This window comes from Rhipicephalus microplus, chromosome 6 (genome assembly GCF_043290135.1).
Source record: "Rhipicephalus microplus isolate Deutch F79 chromosome 6, USDA_Rmic, whole genome shotgun sequence".
Taxonomy (NCBI): Eukaryota; Metazoa; Arthropoda; class Arachnida; order Ixodida; family Ixodidae; genus Rhipicephalus; species Rhipicephalus microplus.
In genome coordinates this window covers 3,909,465-3,931,091 of record NC_134705.1, presented here as the reverse complement: position 1 = coordinate 3,931,091, position 21,627 = coordinate 3,909,465, and the positions used below count along the sequence as shown (strand labels likewise).

The 21,627-nt window shown below is 45.1% G+C and overlaps 1 protein-coding gene across 2 annotated transcripts; it reads left to right on the top strand.

The window, feature by feature from the left end:
• The first annotated feature begins 948 nt into the window (after positions 1-948).
• On the top strand, positions 949-21,221 carry LOC142765175 (uncharacterized). 2 transcript variants are annotated; one of them, XM_075865757.1, is made up of 3 exons: positions 949-1,661; positions 3,135-7,829; positions 9,579-21,221. In XM_075865757.1, exons 2-3 carry the CDS (start codon positions 7,596-7,598, stop codon positions 11,853-11,855), a joined length of 2,511 nt encoding a protein of 836 aa, XP_075721872.1. In that variant the 5' UTR covers positions 949-1,661; positions 3,135-7,595; the 3' UTR covers positions 11,856-21,221. The 2 variants fall into 2 exon arrangements, with proteins under 2 accessions (XP_075721872.1, XP_075721873.1); XM_075865758.1 differs by lacking the exon at positions 949-1,661 and having other exon boundaries at positions 2,451-7,829; positions 9,579-9,743; positions 15,759-21,221.
• Positions 21,222-21,627: the final 406 nt, after the last annotated feature.

Genomic DNA, 21,627 nt, shown 5'->3' with positions numbered 1-21,627 from the left:
GAAGGGGCATTGGCAGTTAAAATTAGAAATAAGCTGGGCTTAGCTGAGCACAAAGTGAGTTCTATTTCATGGGAAGCATTCAAAGTACTAAACTTTGTTCGGTAGTGCCAAGGTCCAGATGGCTTCATTTTAAAGTAAATGTTTATGACTGACCTTGTCAAATGTGTTATAAAATTCTAAAATAATTCAGTCTATGAATCACTCCATCAAGAGAATGGCACAATTTATGAGTAAATAAGTGGAGTCTAACTTTGAAGCGTAGTTTTAAATCTATACTGCATAGTGTTGTATGAAATGTGGGGTGATATAGAGTTACTTAGCTGCTGCCTTTCTATAAATTGCAGTGCCATGTCCTCCTCTGGCAGAGAGGTGCTAGGCAATAGGAGGTAAGGGAGTGCCAGCCCGTTTAAACTTCGATGCAGCACACAGCAATATTTGGTTGTGCATATGTCTTGTGCTTTACACAAACTGTTTTTTAGTTGTTTGCACTGCTTGAAATACCCTGTGCCTTTTTGAAATGAAACTTGTGCTGGCATACAATGAACTGTAAATGTTGTCAGCATTAGATGTACAAAAAAAAAAACATCATGAAGCCAATGAGCCCTTATCACTTATTTGCCTTGCACTACAGCTAATCTGCGATGAAGAGAATGGACATAAGGAAGAAGAAGAAGATAATAATAATAATAATAATAATAATAATAATAATAATAATAATAATAATAATAATAATAATAATAATAATAATAATAATTCACACCAACTGGTTTCATTATAACAAATGATTCCAGCTGGTTCAATTTCCAGGCCAGCTGGTTTCATTTTCAGTCTCGAGTGGTTCATGCTGGGACCAACTGGAACATGTTGCTAATGTGTTGGCTTGTACTTAGTCCCAGCTGTATACAGCCATGGTTTCAGTTAAAGTGAACTGAAACCGTGGAGTATTTTCACCTGGAAAGGAAAGAATGTAGAAAGTGATGCATCCAAAGGCAGAAAAGAAAACAAAGAGGAAAGATAAAACAGGTAACAGAGCAAGAAAAAAAAGGCGAGCTCTCAAAGAAAAAGAGAGAAAAAAAGAGAGAAAGAAGGAGGCACACGCACACTGAATTTCTCTCGCCCTCATTTTTGAGGGCTTCTCGTTTTTTTCCTTTGCGTCACTTTTTTACCATTACCTGGCTAAATTTTCGCTCCTATACTCAGATTTAGCGTACATGCTCGTTGTCACATCCTGTCCCAATATTCTCATGCCTGTCGTGCCAGAAAACTGCTTTGCAATGCAAATTACTATCGTGCAGCTGAGGAGCTGTATCATGCACACATCATAATGTCAGCCTGATCGCACGAAGTAACGGTAATAACTAAGTAGTATACCATGCATAACACAAGCGTTCAGTGGGCCCTTAAGTTATGTCGTCTTAACCCATTACGGCCCAGCCCGCACAAACGCGTGGGTAAGCGAAAACAGTCACTGAACGGTACCTATTTCAGTTTCGGTTTCAGAGACCTCTGTCAGCAATGTCAATGTCCCGGAGAATATCTCATTTTCAGTAGTTCATCAATTTGACCACCAGAGGGCGAGGAATTTCTCAAAGAAACATGGCGTCTTACTATGTGCGTCCCCAGTGCGTCCCTGGTGCGTCCACGCCGGCTCCCTCCAAAACGTAAGTCAGCATTTTTAGATGCGGAGCATCTTATACTCGCGCCTTGTAGTGCGCCGTCCGCACCGCTTCTCGAACATTCGACAGCTGACGCGCGCGCATGCGCCGTCGCGCCGTCACCCACTCTTCCACCATCTGTGCATCCCTTCCTCCTCTACACACCGCGCGCGCTTCACTCCTCCACCATCTGTGCACCCTTCCTCCTCTACACACCGCGTTCGACATCTACAATTCTCCTGATTCTCCAGTGGACGCGCATGTGGCGTCGCGCTTCGAGAACATTCAACAGCTGACAGTGCATGCGCCGTCGTGCTGTATATATACTCAAGGTCGGCGCTCGCTCGCTCAGTTGCCGCTCGTCGGTTGGTTTGTACGGCGCGTCGACGTCCAAGGTCGCGGTGAAATGAATTCCAACGAATCCACAAACACAATGATCGACGTCCCTTCGACCAGCGCCGCCCTTTCGCATACGTGTGTACGTGTTCACTCATTTAACACCCCCTCCTACAACCACGTTAACCAATTTAGCCATCGACCCAAGTAAGTCGCAATTTAACACCCCATTTCACAACCACGTTAACCAATTTAGCCATCGACCCAAGTAAGTCGCACTTTAACACCCCGTTAATCAATTATATGGTCCGCATCCTCCTCAGTGTTCCCCCGAGGGAAGCTGCGGGCAATTTTTTTCTTGATATTCGTATTTTTTCCGAAAATCTTCTATAGCATAGCAATTTTAAGACGTCGGGAAACATGTAGCACTAAACAATTTACTCGTTCTGATTGCGGGCGTTTTGTGGTCACGCGCGAAAAGGCCACACGCACGTTTGTGCGGGCTGGGCGTTTGTTGTCGTGAAATGCGTCGCGGCACAGTGCAAGTTGGCGCCCTCGTTCGCTGTTGTGACAGCGCGGTATATCTTTTCATTGCGCAAAATTTTTGCGAATCGTATTGGTGGGTCCCCTATTCGTGTTTTAGAGTTTACTCATGCGTCAAGTTAGCGACACAATGTGACGTTGCGTGAATTATGAGTACAATTAGTGGACAAATTATGGATTCCGTGATTGCATGAAACAACAGCTGTACAGCTGTATCTGAAACAGTGAGGAACTACATTTAGCGTCGCATAGGTGTACAGTTGTCACGTGTTTTTCGTTTATTACCTTTCATGAATCACAGTGAGGATCACAATTGACAGGAGAAAAATTTTCAGCCAAGAAGTGCACCGCGGATAGCACCAAACTCTTGCGGAGAAGCCACAACTACAGAAAAAAAATTTTCTGCCAAATTTAGCGGCAGTTTGGCAACAACCACCCTTCCAGTCTGGCAATCACTTATGCAACGCCAAATGGAATCTTGCCAGAATTGTTGTGGTCAGGTTTCTGGTGCAATATTTCAACGCCATAGCTGTCATTTAACCTCGGCAACGAACTTTGTGTTGTTGGGATGCATAAATTTTGCACTGTTTTCACCTGCAGGAATTTTCAATCCCGAGGACGAAAATGATATGGAAGAAATTTTGAAGCTCCTGGATTCCTCTGACATCGAATTCAGTGACGACGACGAGCTAGCAGAAATTCAAAATCGTGAACCAAATCAACCCGGCGGTGAAAGCAACAGTGACAATGATGAAGATATTGATCACTCTGTTCCCGCACCTTCTGCCTCAGGTGACCAGTCAACAACCCCTGCCAGCAACAATAGAGGTCGCACCTTTTGGATGAAGAAGCCCTTCCCCAAAAAGCCTGACCCGCCTGGAGCCATTGAAAGGGCCGATGTCAAAAGTCCATTGAGCTACTTTTCAGAGTATTTTAGCGAGCAGTTTTTTGAAAATGCCGCTGAAAAGACCAATATGTACCACTTGTCAAAGCATGGAAAAGCTCTGCAAGCGACCGCGCAAAAGGTAAAGCAGCTGTTCGGTATGCATTTAGTCATGGGCTGCATTCGATTTCCGCAGTTACACATGTATTGGAAAAGAGGGTACCATTTTGATCTCATCAGCAGCGTAATGACTCGTGAAGAATTCAAGAAGTTACGGTCAAGTCTGCACTTTGTTGACACGGAAAAACAGCGAGAAGCAGACGATGTGAACAGGCTTTGGAAAGTTCAGCCAATAATTGATGCGGTTAGGAACCGATGCACGCAACTGGAGAGAGCTCCCCGTTGCTACTCAGTTGATGAGCAAATGATACCATTTACTGGTAGGTGTCTTCTCCGCCAATACGTGAAAGGGAAGGCCTGACCACTCGGGCTCAAAAATTTTGTTGTAACCACATCTGAGGGTTTAGTAATGGACTTCGAGATCTATCAAGGAAAGTCCACTCCCCTTGCTGAAACGTCACTTGGCTTGGGTCCAAACGCTGTGCTGAGACTAGTGCGCACATTGCCAGAGAAATCCTCGATATTTTTTGACAGGTACTTTACCACCATTCGTCTTCTGGACGAACTCCTGAAGAAAGGCATTGATGGTACGGGTACTATCATGGTGAACCGAATCCGTAATGTCCGCTTCAGAAGCGACTCAGAAATGAAGCAAGGTGACCTTGACGAACTCACTCGAAACGATGAGAAAGTAGCTATTGTGAAGTGGAAAGACAGCGGGACGGTGCTACTGGCTTCTACTTGTGCCGGGGCCACAAATGTCTAACCTGTGAAGCGGTGGTCCAAAAAGGAAAAGTGCATCGATGTGCCCCCACCGGAAGTTGTCAGGCGCTACAATGCGAGCATGGGAGGTGTTGATACCTGTGATCAACTAATTGAATATTACAGAGTGGCAGTGAAAACTAAAAAGTAGACCTTGAAGGTCAGTTTGCACATGGTGGATCTTACAATTGCCAACTGCTGGCTAGAATACAGGGACGCCTGTCAAAAAGATGCGGTGCTCAGACGCAACACAATGAGCCTCTTGGACTTTTGTCTTGCTGTCGCTGAGGCACTTTGCGCGTCGCCCAAACGCAAGAGACTCGAAAGCAACAACGAAAATGTGCAGCCAAATCATTCTACCGAGAGATCCCCTGGAGCTGCCAAGATTCCCGGCGTGGACAAACGTTTGGACTCGTATGACCACTGGCCATCAGTGGACAGCTTGTCGTCTGCACGTTGCTGCAGGCTTGCAGGGTGCACTTCTCGCACTCGGACGCGTTGTGAGAAATGCAACGTCTACTTGTGCCTTTCAAGTGACAAAAACTGTTTTAAAGTGTTCCACACACAGCACTAACAACGTACTTTCTGCTCTAAGTCCAGCAGTTTTAGATGCATTCTTAACTGCGCGGTTCACATAAAAGCCCAGCCCACACATATGTGCGGGTATGTGTTCTATGTCAAATGTGCCGATTTTTGTGTTCTTACTTTTCAAAATGCTATTAGTATATAGCAATAAGTAATATTATTCGATAAAGTTACCAATTAGTCTTTTATATTTTTGTCGGGCACGAAAGGGTTAACTGCAGAAGTGCAAGTTGTGCTTTGCCAGCATTTTCCTCAACTATGAGCCATACACTACAGCTGTGTTTTGTATGAATATAAAAGAGAGTACTGCTTGAAATGTTAAGTACACTGACTATACAATTAAAAATATAGTAATCGGCATTTCTAAGAACATTTTCTTGTAAAAAAGCTGACACATACCTATGTCAAGATTCGGGCCGAAAGTACGTCTTGCCCAAGGATATTTCTGAAAAATTCAGCATATTTCACGTAGCTCCGGAATCGACATTATGCGAAGCATGCGGAGGCATGCTTAGCGTGACTATGTTGTGATTTCTTTATAGCGGCACGTCGTGAAATAATGCCAAATATACGTCCAAATGTTCCACACACAGACATACATTGAAGAATTCCAAGTGTTTATATAACCAGTTGTTTGCACTTGTGCAATGATGCAAACATGAACTTGAGCATTAGGAACACCAGAATCAATAAGCTGGTATGAAGTGCTGGTGCTAGTGAGGATGGTAGCCCTGGATGCTGCTGCATAAATCAACTTCAGTGCATGGCACCTAGCAACAATTGACGTTAACCCAACATTACAGCTGCATCGTAGGAGTACATATGTAATGTTTATAAAGCTGGATTGCCACCACTGCAACCACTATTAACATTTCATGACCATATTAAGGTATTAAGCTATTTGAAAAGTAGGTCCGAGATCTGGCGTGGCTTTGTTGTAGAATATGCTTGAGTGCCGCGCAGAATGCTTGGGTTCGATTCCTGATGGGACCGCGACATTTATTCTTTGCATTCGTCGGGTCAGCGCTGCCGATTTAAGGCTTTTTAGATGCGAAGCATATCTGACTCACGTGTTTAACGCCGTACGTACGTCCGTGCGAACGCACCGCAGCGCGTTTCTCTCGCCGCAGGTATTGGAGCACTGCCAAGTAGGTCAAGTCGCAGCTGCGCGTTGACGTCTCACCCGCTCATAACACACATCTCTCCCACTTCACCCTCTCCACCAACCGCAACGCTCGACCGCACGTCGAGTGGAAACACTCTTTCAGCTCGTTATCTGCGATGAAACTTACAGAAAACCCAACCCGCCTCCCATGTCTTTGCGTTTCAAACAAACGTTTACTCAAGTAAACATTACACCGAGTTCGCTTCCAGCCGTTCTTCCAGCACCCGCGTCGACGCCCGTTTCAACTGGGTCAACGACGTGAGCACCACTGCTGCTTCGCATCCCAGCAGGGTTCTCTTCGGGGAAATGGTTCAGCTATCGGTATGTGTACGTTGCGTACTCACAAACCCGCGTTAGTCTTGCAACAACGTGTTCGCATGCACGCGCTGCAACAGCGCAACACGCTCCCACGCGCTGCAAGCAAGGGTGCAAGTCGAGCAGACGAAACTTCGGCGGCCGAAGCCCTGCAGCGGCTTGCGCTTCGCCTTGACATACTGCCTTGCGCCCACCTTTGGCGCGCGCGCAGAAAGCATACCGGCAAAAGCTCTCATTTCGGAACTTTGTTCCCTAGCACTAGGTCCGTTCGATTCACCTGCACCACGTGAACTAGTTCACAGGGTGCTGCACTTTGTCATTCGTTTCAGCGGTGCAGCATTGACGACCTTTTAACTCTGTCATTCGTTTCAAAAGGTGCAGAAGAGGGGCAGCACTGGTTCAAGATTTTCCTGCGCCACCTACACTGACGGTGCTGGCTTGGGGCAGCCGCATGTGCAGCTGAGCAGACGATGCAGCGTAGGTGGCTTAGGCTTCATACCCGCCTCTACAAACGCGGTGTGTTTTGCCAATACATTTGCGCAAAACTGTCCACATGTGTGGTTCGCGATCGTTCTGTGTTAGCTGTACGGAGTAAACTGTTGGCTCATCGTCATTCGTTTCGGGGGTCGCGCTGTGCCTGCACCGCTGAACTCACGCTGCACAATTTCTGAACTTCGCGTGCACAGTCGTGAACTGGTTCCAATTGGTTCAGGTGAATCGAACGGACCTACTGCCCTCGTTGTTCAGTGGTGGTCAGTTGTGTCAACACAGTCGGCGTTGGTTGTGCGGTTGACTGTGCGGACCATTCTAACCGTTAACAGCCGGCGGATTCTGCTACCGTATCGTGTTGGAGATTGCATGTGATCTTCCAGTTGTGCCTGTCAATTCTGTTGCAGTTTTTGCGTTGTAGTTTGTTCGAATTTATTTCTCTGTCTAAGTGTGCTTGAAGTGTTCGTGTGCGGCCGCTGAAAAGCCAACCCTAACATGACCCGTGCACTCGTTGCCGGAGACTCAATGTTGAAGTACCTCGCAGGGTCTTTCACATTGAGCTCCAGGACACATGTCGAGGTTCGCTCATTCAGCGGTGTGCGGATCGAAAAATTGTTCTTTTTAATTGCTCATTCTCTGGCAGATGTGCACGTGGTCGTTCTTCACGTTGGCACTAACAATGTCGGTGAAGAACCCCTCGTGCTGATTGCCAGGTTCCGATCACTGATCTCCAGAATTCTTGATGTCAATCCGTGTTGTAGTGTCTGCAATTCTGCCGAGACAAGCGAGTTTGCGCAAGTGCCAGTGGGCGCTGTCTGTCGGAGAATTGGAGGCGTTCAACACGGATGCCAAGGAGACAAATGCCATTTTGCAGGCGCTGTGCCACAAGAACGGCTACGGTTTCGTGGATGGCACATGCGAGCTGATGGGGACGCTGAAGGCCGACGGCGTGCACCCGACGAAACATGGTAGCCAGGTAAGCAATTAATGGGGATGTTATAAGGGGCTAGCTGCCTAGTCGGTAGCAGCTGCGGACGATCAAAGTTACGGGTTAGCGACGAGTCAACGACACATATTGCAATTGTTGCATTTAGAAGGGACGAATTCAATCCTCCAAGAAAACGCAAGCGTGCTCGCAGCGCTACAGTGCACGTGCTTCATCGCAAGCGCCCGCGGAATATAAAATTAGGTGAAATTAGGCGTGTGTAGCTGTGATAGTCGTCCTACGTATAATTTCCGCGCAGTGTGGTACCGCGCGGTGAAGGCCACGTAAACGTGGACGTTGGAGAATTTAGTTAGCGGCATTCCGCTACGGCCTTTTTCGTTTTTTCCCGAGTTAATTCGTTATGTTGGCACTGCAGGTCCACGGACGACCTTTGAACATAAGTTGCATGCTTAGATCGTCGGAATCAAGCGGCTGCCTGTTGGTCATGTTTTGCACATGTAGAGCCTTCCGAAATGATTTGATTAGAGTGAAATGACGCGTGCAGTGGGACTATTTGCGACTTCGGCTACCAATGATATAAACGGGTTTTACTGTGTGTTCATTACCACAGTATATTTGAGAGGCGCCAACGGGTAAGCTCACTGGTGCACAGCCTTTATGCAACAGCAGCTCCTTTACTCAGAAGTGCAGAATAAGCAATCTGACAAGAACTACTAAGGAGGCCAGTGAGGTTGCCTCCCCCTTAGGTGCATTATCTCTGCCATGAGTTGACAAGCATCTGGTGTAAATGTGAATTCCCTATTGTGCATCAAAGAAAAGATCAATACAACTGTTACTGTTATTGTTATGAACACAGATAATATTTCATCAAACCCATGTTAGCCCATTTTATTCTCTTAATTGAAATACTGAAAATGAGATGTCTGATATGCCTTACTTGTTTCTAAAACAGGGCAGCAATGTCTGATATATAACGTAAAAATTCCGCAAGTCATCTGTGTAATTGGATCATTATACATCGAACGTCCCAGCCGTTTTAGCAACCATCTTAAGTGTATTGGAAAAAAATCTTGCTGGAGCACTGTGTTTAAAATAGTGAACTGGTAAAATTTTTCTCAGAGAAAACATTTGGGTCACGTGGCTGCCTTTTGAGTTACCTAAAAATTGCAGAACTCCTCGCATGCAATCAGGTCGGCTCAGCTCACACAAAGTCATGTAGACCAACAGCACCTGGTGTCGCTCCATTGAAGCTGAAATGCCAAACAACACTGTACGTAAGCAATTTCTGTGAGGTCTTGGCATGCGTTTGGGCAGAAGCACATCAGCAAGAAGTTAGGCAGTCTACAGAACATCTATCGAAATTATGGCACTTTATATGTCATGTGCTGACATAGTTACCAACAGAAGCATTAGCAAAAAGTCTTCTTTTGAAGAAAAAGAAGTAATTTTGCTATCATCATTGTTCAACAACGTAAATAGCAATGGTTGCACCAACGCCTTTTGACAAATACCCAAGTGCCCGACTTGTGAAATGAGCGGCGCTGCAATTTTTTCACATCTACTTTCTCACCTAGTTTAGGAGTCTAAAACAGTCGCATATTACTAACATGTATTTTGGGAGTGTTTTAAAATCTCTTCGCTGTTGAGAGAGAGCAAACACCTTGTACTCAATGAATGTTCATCATGTACGTTATATTTCTTCATTGCTATGAGAACTTCATTCTTCGGGGCTTCCGTTATAGAGGGGTTCAACTGTAAATGTGTTCCTCTGTGTTCCAGCTGTTGGGGTGCCTGCTACGTGCAGCCATCAAGCAAGCAAGCAAGGACCTTGAGGCAAGCCACAATGGAGCATCACAGCAGCAGCACCAGAAAGAAAAGGACCACCAGAAGCTTCGATTCCAGTACAGTGATCAGTCAAAAGGGCTGGCACAGTATTGGAATAATGTAACTAATTTCCCAGCTCTTTCCACAGACCCTATGCTTGTTGTAGCCCCTGCATCTCCATGCAAGGAAGTGTGGTCGGACGTTGCACGGAAGTCTGATTCTGCAACCATACAATGTCACGGTGCGATGTCAGTGACACCAAAGGTCGCAGAAACAGACGCTGCTCATGGGTACCCTTCACTGCCAATAACTGCAGTGGCATGCACCAGGGCTCCAGCTGTGACTGTTTTCGCTCAAGTAAAACGGCACCCTGTGCGTGCTCCTGCACTTGTCGGTGGTGTGTGGATGCAGCACAAAGTGAAGAAGACTGGGCGTACTGCCGTGCCCTTGTGCTCTGCTGCTTTTGAGCAGAGCCCACCTTCTGACTGTGGGCCACCCGACGCCTGCGGCGTAACATCCACGGTGAGCCCCCAGTCAGGTGTGGTTCTGCGCAAGGGCAGCAGTGTGGCTGACACCAGCGCTTCCACACCTCGGGATGATCCCCGTGTAGAAAAGGAGGTTAGAGTCGAAAATAGGAAAGGGCACAGTAACAAGAAACCAGTTTCTCCTGCTCTTGTAAGTGGTGCGAGTGTGCACCACAAAGTGACGAAGACTGGGCGTACTGCCGTGCCACTGTGCTCTGCTGCTTTTGAGCAGAGCCCACCTTCTGACTGTGGGCCACCCGACGCCTGCGTCGTAACATCCATGGTGAGCCCCCAGTCAGAAGGTGTGGTTCTGCACGAGGGCAGCAGTGCGGCTGACACCAGCGCTTCCACACCTAGTGATGATCCCCGTGTAGAAAAGGAGGTTAGAGTCGAAAATAGGAAAGGGCACAGTAACAAGAAATCAGTTTCTCCTGCTCTTGTCAGTGGTGCAAGTGTGCACCACAAAATGACGAAGACTGGGGGTACTGCCGTACCACTGTGCTCTGCTGCTTTTGAGCAGAGCCCACCTTCTGACTGTGGGCCACCCGACGCCTACGGCGTAACATCCACGGTGAGCCCCCAGTCAGAAGGTGTGGTTCTGTGCAAGGGCAGCAGTGCAGCTGACACCAGCGCTTTCACACCTCGTGGTGAGCAGAAAGCAACTTCAGCAAAATTGTCACACAGCCATATTTGCACAGGTGGAGGAAATCTTTCTGTAGGGAGCACATTCAGCACTTATAAGGAGTTTAAAGCTAGCTTTGAAGGATGGAAAAGTGAAGGGTTCCATCCGATGCGTATTGAGAAATCAGATAAAAACCCACTGTGTACTGAGAAAGATTTAAACAAAGCAGACTTTCCTTATGTTCGAGTTAAATTTGTCTGTTGCCACGCAGGGCATCCAAATCCGAGGGGACAAAATATTCGACCCAATGAACGCTTCAACGGTACAGGTTGCAACGTTCAACTTAAGCTTGCGTTGCGGGTTTCTCTACAGCCCTATTATGAAGTTGTAAATTTAGCGAATGTGCACAACCATAAAATAGGTCCCGTGATTTTTGTATGGTACAATAATAATCGTGCATTAAGTGCTTCTGAAAAAGAGCAACTTCAGGAGTTGATTTCTTGTAATGTGAAACCTAAAGACCTAAAGGATGCCATTCTCAGGAAAACGGGAAAACACGTTACTTGTCGTGATATTATAAGCATGAAGCATAGAACAGTTCAAAAAATTCAGCACAATGCTCATCATGGAGCCCTTCTGTTAGAAAAAATCAACGAATTGTTTTCGGAAAACTCTGGGTGGAAGGTTCATATTGAAAAGATTACAGAAAATGGTCTCTTGTACATATTGCTTCAATCAGAGCATATGGCCCAGTTACTAGAAAAATACTCTGAAGTGTTGTTCTTTGATGGTATGTATAAAGTTAATAAAGAAGGGCATATCTTGCATTCGATTCTGTGTGAAGATGGAACAAGCTATGGGAGGCCTGTATGTTATGCATTTGTTCAGCGGGAGACATCAGAAATAATAAAGTCTTTTCTAGAGACATTCCTTTGTTTGAATCCTGTCGTAGAGGAGAAGTGCAAAATTGTGGTAATGGACAAAGATTTAAATGAAATGAATATAATTCAGCAGCTTCTGGCCAAATGTAGAATCTTGTTGTGTTCGTGGCACATGTTAAAGTACTTACACACGAAAGTGATGTAGCATAAGTCAAACAGTCTAGATAAGAAGTATGTTAAAGATATAATTTCGAAACTGGTTTTTGCACATACCGTAGATATATATCAAAAGCACTTGCAGGACTTGGAAAAAGCACTTCAAAATGACAAAGCCCTTCTGCAGTACTTTTATAAAAATTAGCACAGCTGCAAGATTATGTGGGTTCATGCTTATCGTGCAAATGCATGTAGTTTAGGAAATAATACTAACAATTGAATGGAAAGCCGTAATCGAAAGTTAAAAAGTTACCTAACACATGACATGCACTTTGTGGAAGCAGTGAAAGCTCTGATAAGGTATGTGACCCACGATGCTCTAGCACTCAGTCATACGCAATATAAAAAAATGAGAACTTGCATTGACACCTGTAAGACTGATAAGTTTTGCATTGAGGTGTAAGCAAAATGCACCGAATATGCTAGAAAATTGGTATGTAAAGAATATGGGCTGTTTATGAAATATCCTGGAGACTGTGTTGTCTCTGATGGCAAATGCACCATTTTTGTTGGCAGTAAGCTTTATGAAGTTACTAATAATATGAGGACATGCATATGCACATTTAATGCGCAGTACCAGCTGCCCTGCAGGCACATTCTTGCAGCTAGATCAAAAAATAATATGGAACTGTTTGATGAAAGTTGTATGTCGGCCCGTTGGTCTAGGGGTATGATTCTCGCTTTGGGTGTGTCAAAGCGCTGGCCTAAATCTGATTTTGTGCAGACCGACCAGACAGTCTCACCAGACAAACTAAGCATTTTAACCACAAGCATGGTAAAAAAGGTACAGCCAAAACTTGATAACTCAGAGGCCAGATATAAATATGCATATCCACTTCTGTTGGAACTTTCAAAGGAAGCTGCTAATGTACTAGCCCAATGTAGCGCAACTGAACTTTGCGAAAAATTGAGCGAGTGTGAGGACTTTTTCCAAAATCTTGTTACTTACCCTAGAAATAAGAAACAAGATTCACCACTTCCTAAAATAGCACAAAGTAATGAACAAGTAAGTGGGGAAGGAAAAGGCTTAGAAAAGTCAAAAGAAGTAATTCGTGGAGTGTATACCTGAACGACTATCTATTGGCCAAGTCTGTAGATGATGACACTATGAAGAAGGGCTCCACAGAAGATAAATCGGAACTCAAAGTGCAATCTGGTCAAGTTAAATTTGATTCAAAAGATGAAATTACCCCTAACTTTACTATAGCCTCGCATGATGATAAGGTATGCCAGGTTCTAGCAAAGACATCGGATACTAGCTCTTCGCCTAGGGATTTTGCACAGCAACTGACAGCGCTTGGCATACTTCTAGTTAAATCTGCTCGCGGCCGACCACGTAATAGATGTGCACATGATACGAAGTGGGGAGAAAAAAGACTATGTTTGCATGTTTTGAAAAACTCTCAATTTAAAGAGAAGGCACCTGTGACAGTCGTTGGTAGAACAGTGGAAGAAATTAGTGACCCCATAGCTGACGCGATTTGTGGTCCGAATAATTGCAAACCATACAAAATAAGTTCCTCTGATTTAGTGGCTTTACGAGGCATGGGATGGCTGTCAGATGCAATCGTAAATGCAGCGCAATTTATTATTTTGCGTCAGTTTCCTGGTCTGTGCAATTATCAGGATGTTCTTCTTGGGGAGAGTTTGAAATTTAAGAAGCAAGACAACTTTATTCAAATTCTGCATATTCCTGGGCATTGGGTCACAGTGACAAATTATGGTGCCCCTACAAACAGTGTTTTTCTGTATGATTCGTTAAACCAGGACATTAAGCCAAGTGTAGCAACTCAAGTTATGAACATAATGAGTCTAGCTTCTAACACTCTCACCATTCACGCTAAGGCAGTACAGCGTCAAGAGAACTGTTAGGACTGTGGGGTTTTTGCCATTGCTAATGCATTCACCATTGCATATGGCGTCGACCTGTGCACCGTTGCTTTTGATAAGACCTTAATGCGCAGGCATTTAATATCATGTCTTACAGACGATGAGAAGGTGCATTTCGCTATTGCTACAATGCAAGTGCCCAGGGTAAAACCAAAGTCAAGTTGCTTTTTTGTTCCAAAGTAATATTACATGTTTAAACCATTAAAAAAATCAGCCTTAAACTGAAACCATATAGTTCTATAGCTGCTGATTTGAGACCTTTCTATAGATTCCAACTCTAGGTTATTAATATACTCGGTCATCATCATTAGCAATCTTAGTTTTTCTGCCCCACAAAGAATTTTAAAATGACATTTTTTGGTCCGTGTTATCCAGTGAGATAACTTTCTACAGGCGTTATTTATCCAGAAAATAATGCAAGCCATTATACTATATGCAACTTGCTTTTAAAAACTAAGTGGTCTGAGGAAAAGTTAATAAATTTTGATGCCTATCGGTCAATAAAATGAACTGTGTAAATAACGCAGGCCAGAAAGTTATTATTTTTGCGGTATATTTTAGGGACCATGAGCATCCTAGCATGTTGCAACCTTTTTAGATGTTTAAATATATAAATGTATGAAACCTTTTAAAAAGGCCCTAAAGGCATACTGTTGGTGCACTGTTTGTGGTGCACTGTTTGTTCCGTGCTAAGAAAATGCCTTGTTTAAAAAGAAGTTATATGTTAAGTGGTCAGCATGCTACAACTGGTATTTAAACAACTTTCGAAGTAGGTCTTCTTGACATTTTGTCCTTTAGGTGGCGTGAAATACAGTAGTAGCAGGCGTGGTAGAAGGAAATTTTTGCTATTATGAGCAGACACCGGTCAGTAGCTTCGGAGAAGCTTCTGTGGCACAGGTAGGTAATTTGAGAGAACTTTCACTGCCCCCCCCCCCCCATTTTTGGGGGATGATTAAAGCTAGCCATGAGTCTTGTCGGCGGCTCTTAGTTCAAAGAAAGAAATAGAAAGAACCAAGCAGCATTTCATACCAGATTTGGGCGCACGTTAAAGAACCCTAGGGGGTAGAAATTTCCGGAGCTCTCCACTACGGCGTCTCTCATAATCATGCTGGTTTTGAGACGTTAAACCTTACTTATAAAAAAATAAGCATTTCATACCAGATTTTAATGCGCTGAAATCGTCTTTTCTACTGTGGACAGTTTCAGTAATTACTTTTTCTGGGACTCGACTATGTCATTTTATAGAGTTACAGAGTTCGCAGAATATGGCATGGGTGACTGGAGCCTTATCATACATTTACTTCTTTCTTGGTGAACTAAGCCCTGTAGATAATACTGACGTTTAGGCATTCTTAAACTTTCACTCATAATTCGAACAAGAGAAATTTTGTGCCTTTAGCGCCCCTTTCAGATGAAGAAAATTTATTCCTTTGTGATTGAATGCCTGACTTCATTTTCTAAGCTGTGCTATGTGGAAACACATACTTCGGCAAAATGAAAGCTAATGCGGGCAGCTGGTGAAAATTTACTTTTCCAACTGTAAATAAATTTTATGTGATCGTATTACAATGTAAGATGTTCCTAATGCATTAACAAATAGTTCATATTCTGAACATTCCCTAGAAAACAGCATCATTTCTCGTAAAAGTCTAAATGTTTGCTATGGCAAAGTTTGATTCCATTAGACTGGCTGTAGTTTGAGGCAGCAGTTTAGCATGGCCTGTATTAGTTTCATACTGTCTAAGTCTCTGGGCGGAGCCTGACTGCTACAAAGCGCGTTCTCGGGTGGCGGATAGAGAAACGTTCCATGATGTGAAGTTGCACAAAGCTGCTTCATATCATGGTACAGGCAGTTATGCCCGCGGACCAACAGGCATATAGTCATGGTTTATATTAGTGACAACCATATTTTTGCTGCTGTTAGCGGCCAGGTGTTTTTACACATCACCCAAATTTAAGTCAGTGCATATACTTAGACATTGTGATGTGCGTGTAACATCAGTGCAGTGCTCATGTTGGTTACCATTCACGAGACCATAACAAGGACCTGCTGCCAGCCATCATGTCCTGGTCCTGACCTGCCTTTGGGAGGCTGACTCAGCCGTCTAGGTTGGCGAGCGGGTTCCTGCTTCTGGTCACCAGCCACGATGGTGCAGTGACCAGCCACCATGGTGCATGCATGGGTAAATCTGTCTGATATAAAGTGTTAATGCAGGCTTGTTAATACGTCGTGAACTTGCTATAAACAGCACTACAACTAGACAAAGAAAGAAGAAACAGAAGCTGCAAGGGACATCCTGTCTCTTGCAGCTCTATCTATCAGATGTTCTGATCTCTGTGCTCACATTTAGAGATTGTTTTCACACTGTGACTGAAGCGCTTCTGTCCATGACTTATGGGTGAATTGGGCTTCTCATCTGCTTCAGCCAACAAATACACCTGCAAAGAATGAGTTTGCACTGTGGATGACACCAGCATTGGAACTACTAGTGACTGTTTTTGTTTCAAATGTTCAGCAGAACTTCATTTAAATTACAAAGCTTTGCTTGTCTCTTAGTAGTTTGGTAATGGGTGCAGTTTCAGTGTGATTGTTTTGCTTTTATTTAAAATTACTTTCGTTTTAAATGTTTGACATTTGTGTGTGAAAAATTGGCTCATCCTTTCCTGAAACGAGACCCTGTCTCAGTAAAACGATCCTGCATCGCAGGCATGAGGGCTGAATGGCTGCAGCTGCTTCAATGCTGCCCAAGGATTAAGTGTTGATGTTTGAGAGCAGCAGCCATAGGCCGGTAGAAAAAGTGGAACCTATTTAAACTCACTCAAGAAATACGTTTCACCATGGAAACTCACTTGGACTCAAATTCACTTAAATTTAGCTCAACAGAACCAATTGGGACTCGTTAAACTGTTTGTCAACCACTCTCACTCAGGCTCAAACTTAACAACATATTACTCAGTTCCCCCGCAGGGGCGCCTGCGCAAGTAGGCGCTTGGTGTGTAGCGACACCACGGACCCGAGCTAACGGGGCAGTTTCTACTCCCTCCCACGCCTAGCCGTGCGTGGCTTTGCCGTGTCCGGGGAAAAGGGGATCCTGGGGGTTGAGCCGACACTGGGTGATTGGACCGTTAAGGCCCCCCCGGCAGAGGCAACACACCCCTTTGGCCCCGGCTTCACGTAGACGGCTCCCCTGGGCTGACCCACCCAGGGGAAATCGGCAGTCGCCTTTTCCTATCTCCCTCTCCCTACATCTTCGTCTTTATCTCTTGCTATATATCTGTCCTGTCTTCTACTCTCTTCCGTTTACTTCCAAACTTCCTGGCAGCTAGGGTTAACCCTGTGCAAATAGCCTACCTTGGTCTAGGCGCATTGGGTTATAGTTGCGTTGTACGGCTGGCGTCTGCAGGTTTTAGCATCCACAAACTTGTAGCGTCCCCTCGTTGGGCTCCGTGGTGGGTGGCCGCCAACGCTTCTGAAGAAAATTAAACTGGCATGCATAGAGCATTTCCTTTATTAAGTGATCGTACCGCCTTAAAGCGTGTACGCACCGAAGACTTAGGCTTTTTCGACCGATCAAGTGAAAACTTCCCCCATTTTCATGTTATACATAGTGAGATAAGCAGCAAGCAAGCCAGAACTGTATCCCCCTTTGTAGTAGCCAGATGTCTCACAGAAACTCTTGGAGCTGGGTACAAAGTTACCAAAATGGCCAGCGGAGACCTCCTCCTTGAAGTTCGAGAAAAAGAACAGTTTGAAAAGCTACAGAATCTATCAACTTTTGGTGACACTCCCATCACTGTAACGCCACACAGATCGATGAACACAACCCGTGGAGTAGTATCTGATGCTGATTTGCTAGGCTTGACTGAAGAGGAACTTCTGGAGGGGTGGAAGAGTCAGAATGTGACCAATGTACAAAGGATCACCATTAGAAGAGACAACAAGGTAACACCAACGAAACACCTGATACTCACGTTCGCTTCCAGTAATCTGCCAGAAAGTATTCAAACAGGGTACACAAAGACATCAATCAGACCATACATACCTAACCCGCGTCGTTGTTTTAAATGCCAGAAGTATGGCCACGGCTCACAAAGCTGTCGTGGTCACCAAACTTGTGCAAAATGTGGAGTGTCAGGCCACAATTCTGACAATTGCGAAGAACCATCACACTGTGTGAACTGTGGCGGAAATCATGCCGCATACTCACGGTCTTGCTCATTTTGGAAAAAAGAAAAAGAAATTATCACATTGAAAATTAAAGAAAACATCACATTCAAGGAAGCAAGACGAAGAGTGTCGCCATTTTATGGCGCTACATATGCTGATGCAGCGCGTCAGGGGGCAACGCCGCACCAGCCCTCGTCACTCCTTCGGCCAGCGCAGAGCGAGCCGACGGCTGTGGCACCTGCCCCCAAGGCGGCAGTAGTTCAGTCTACTGCGCCGCCTAGCGAATTGAGGCCGGAGACTCCAGGGTCCTCTGGTCTCAAGGCCTCCCCTCACCAGGCGAGGCCTAAAATCCGAACCACCAGCTCGCATGTGCGGGCAACCAGTGCCTCTGGGGAGGCAATGGATACAACGGTACCCTTGGTACCAAAAGAGCGGTGCGCCTCCTTGGAGCGCGTTAAGAAAAATAAAAAAACCAATAACGGGGCCGGACGACCGTCCTGCCACCTGAATTAACGAGCTCTCTCCAACACAGGATACTCTTTGTACACACAGCAGTATCTCTCTTGTTTAAATATGCAGACAGAAATATTACATTGGAACATCCGAGGCCTTCTTCGAAACCTCGATGACTTACAAGAACTCCTCCATGAACACAATCCAAGAGTGCTGTGTGTACAGGAGACACACTTGAAACGAACTAACACAAACTTTTTATGGAACTACATAATCTTCCGAAAGGATAGAGATGACGCCATGCTACCATCCGGTGGTGTGGCGGTTATAGTAAGTCAAGGTATAGCATGCACACAATTACCCCTTCAAACTTCCCTCGAGGCGGTGGCTGTCCGAGCAGTTATTCTAAACAAACTTGTCACTGTTTGCTCTTTGTACATACCTCCGCACCACCGTCTCGAAAATGTCAATTCCAGTCTTTAATAGACGAACTACCTGAACCTTATCTGGTCCTTGGGGACCTGAACGCACATAATGGTCTGTGGGGTGACTCTCGCTGTGATGCCCGAGGTCGTCTCATTGAACAATTCCTCATTTCATCGGGTGCTTGTCTGTTGAATAGGAAAGAGGCAACATACTATAACCTTGCCAACAAAACTTACTCTTCCATAGACCTCAGTATCGCATCTCCTTCACTTGTACCATTACTTCAGTGGAAAGTCATAAATAATCCATACGGAAGTGACCATTTCCCTTTAGTTTTGAGTACACCAATAATAAATGAATGTCCTCCACATGTTCCAAAATGGCTGGTAAACAAAGCCAACTGGGAACGATTTCAAAAGCTTACTCACCTAAATTGGACTGACATATGCGGGTTAGGCATAGATGAAGCTGTGCAGTACTTCACGGCTTTTCTTACTGACGCAGCAACCAAGTGCATTCCACAAACATCTGGACTGCCCGGCAAACGACACGTTCCGTGGTGGAACACTGAGTGCCAGAATGCGCGAAAGGAACAGAACAGGGCATGGAGGTTGCTGCGGAACTCGCCGACAGCGGAAAACCTTGAGAGCTTTAGGAAAATAAAATCTCGAGGCAGGAGAACGCGTCGGCAGGCCAGAAAAGAAAGCTGGCACAAGTTTTTATCAGGGATAAATTCATATACACAAGACGCTAAAGTCTGGAACATGGTTCGTAGGGTAGCAGGAAGACAAGTACACTCACTCCCACTCGTAAACACACAGCGTGATAGCCTGGAAGATCAAGCGAACTACCTCGGTGCACACTACGAGCAGGTGTCTAGCTCGTAACACTACACTGAAGCTTTCCAAAGACACAAAGCAAAGATAGAAAAGCAGAAACTAGAATCCAAGTGCACAAATTACGAGGAATACAACCAACCTTTCAACTTAGCTGAGCTACAAACATCACTAAACTCTTGCAATAATTCCGCCCCAGGCTACGACCGTGTCACATATGAAATGTTGAAAAACTTGCCGCTCGAAACGCGAAAAACTTTACTCTCTCTATACAATGCTATCTGGCTTTCAGGCACCATCCCTGCTTCCTGGAAAGAGGCTATTGTTATCCCTATTTTGAAACAGGGCAAGGACCCTTCCTCAGTTTCAAGTTATAGGCCCATTGCACTAACCAGCTGCGTTTGTAAACTTTTTGAAAAAATGATAAACCGCCGACTTTTACATTTCCTTGAAACACACAATCTGCTCGACCAATTTCAGTGTGGGTTTCGGGAGGGTAGATCCACCACTGACCATCTGGTGCGTATGGAGGCACAAATCCGAGACGCTTTTGTCCACAAACAATACTTCCTCTCAGTGTTTCTCGATATCGAGAAGGCTTACGACACAACATGGCGTTTTGGGATATTAAGAGACTTGTCTCACCTGGGTGTGCGCGGTAGAATGCTTTCCATAATCGAGAGTTACTTGTCCAATCGGAAATTCCGCGTCCGTGTGGGCAGTACTCTCTCCCAAATATTTGTGCAAGAAACGGGAGTACCGCAAGGTGGTGTACTTAGTTGTACACTTTTTATTATTAAAATGAATTCCTTGCACCTGTCCATCCCCCGCAACATGTTCTATTCCACATATGTCGATGACGTCCAGCTTGGCTTTAAGTCATGCAACCTAGCAATGTGTGAGCGACAGGTTCAGTTAGGTTTAAACAAGGTCCCCAAATGGGCAGAGGAAAACGGATTCCGGCTGAACCCAGGAAAAAGCACGTGTGTCTTGTTCTCCCGAAAGAGAGGCATGCACTCAGAACCCGACATTGAACTCAACGGCCAACGTCTGTCTGTGAATGCGGAGCATAAATTCCTAGGCTTAATCTTGGACAACAAGTTGACCTTCGTACCACACATAAAGTATTTAAAAACAAAATGTTTAAAAGCCATGAATGTTATAAAAGTGTTGTCACGTACTACGTGGGGTAGTGATAGGCAATGCCTCATGAACCTCTATAGAAGCCTTATTCGTACCCGCTTAGATTATGGGGCCGTTTATCAGTTTGCCACTCAAAGTGCCTTGAAAATGCTGGACTCCGTGCACCATTTGGGCATCCGCCTTTCTACGGGTGCTTTTCGCACCAGCCCCGTAGAAAGCCTTTACGTTGAGACAAATGAGTGGTCGCTTCATCTGCAAAGAACCTACATGTCCTTTGTATATTTCCATAAGGTGAAAGCAGACAAGAGGCACCCCTCATACTCTACTATTAATGACTTGGCGAGCTCCATTCTTTTTCAAAACAGGCCTTCAATGAGGCAGCCCTTCTCAGTTCGCCTGAAGGGTCTAGCTGAGGACACTGGAGTGTCACTCGAACACAGTTTAATGGCTCCTGTAGCATACCCGCCACCGTGGCAGTGGCAGACTATAGACTGCGATGTGTCTTTCCTAGAGGTTACAAAACATGCACCTATTGCCCATATCCGAACATACTTTCTGGAACTTCAACACAAATACACACGTCCTGAGTTCTTCACAGATGCCTCCAAGACTAACTCCTCTGTGTCCTACGCTGCTGTCGGCCCATCCTTTTCGGATGCTGGCCCTCTACATCCACGCACAAGTATCTTCACAGCGGAAGCTTACGCGATACTGGTGGCAGCTAAACACATCAAACAATTACAAATACAAAAAGCAGTAATTTATACAGACTCTCTCAGTGTGGTAACGGCTCTGCACAGTCTGAAAAAACAAAAAAACCCAGTCCTTGTCTCACTTTACTCCAT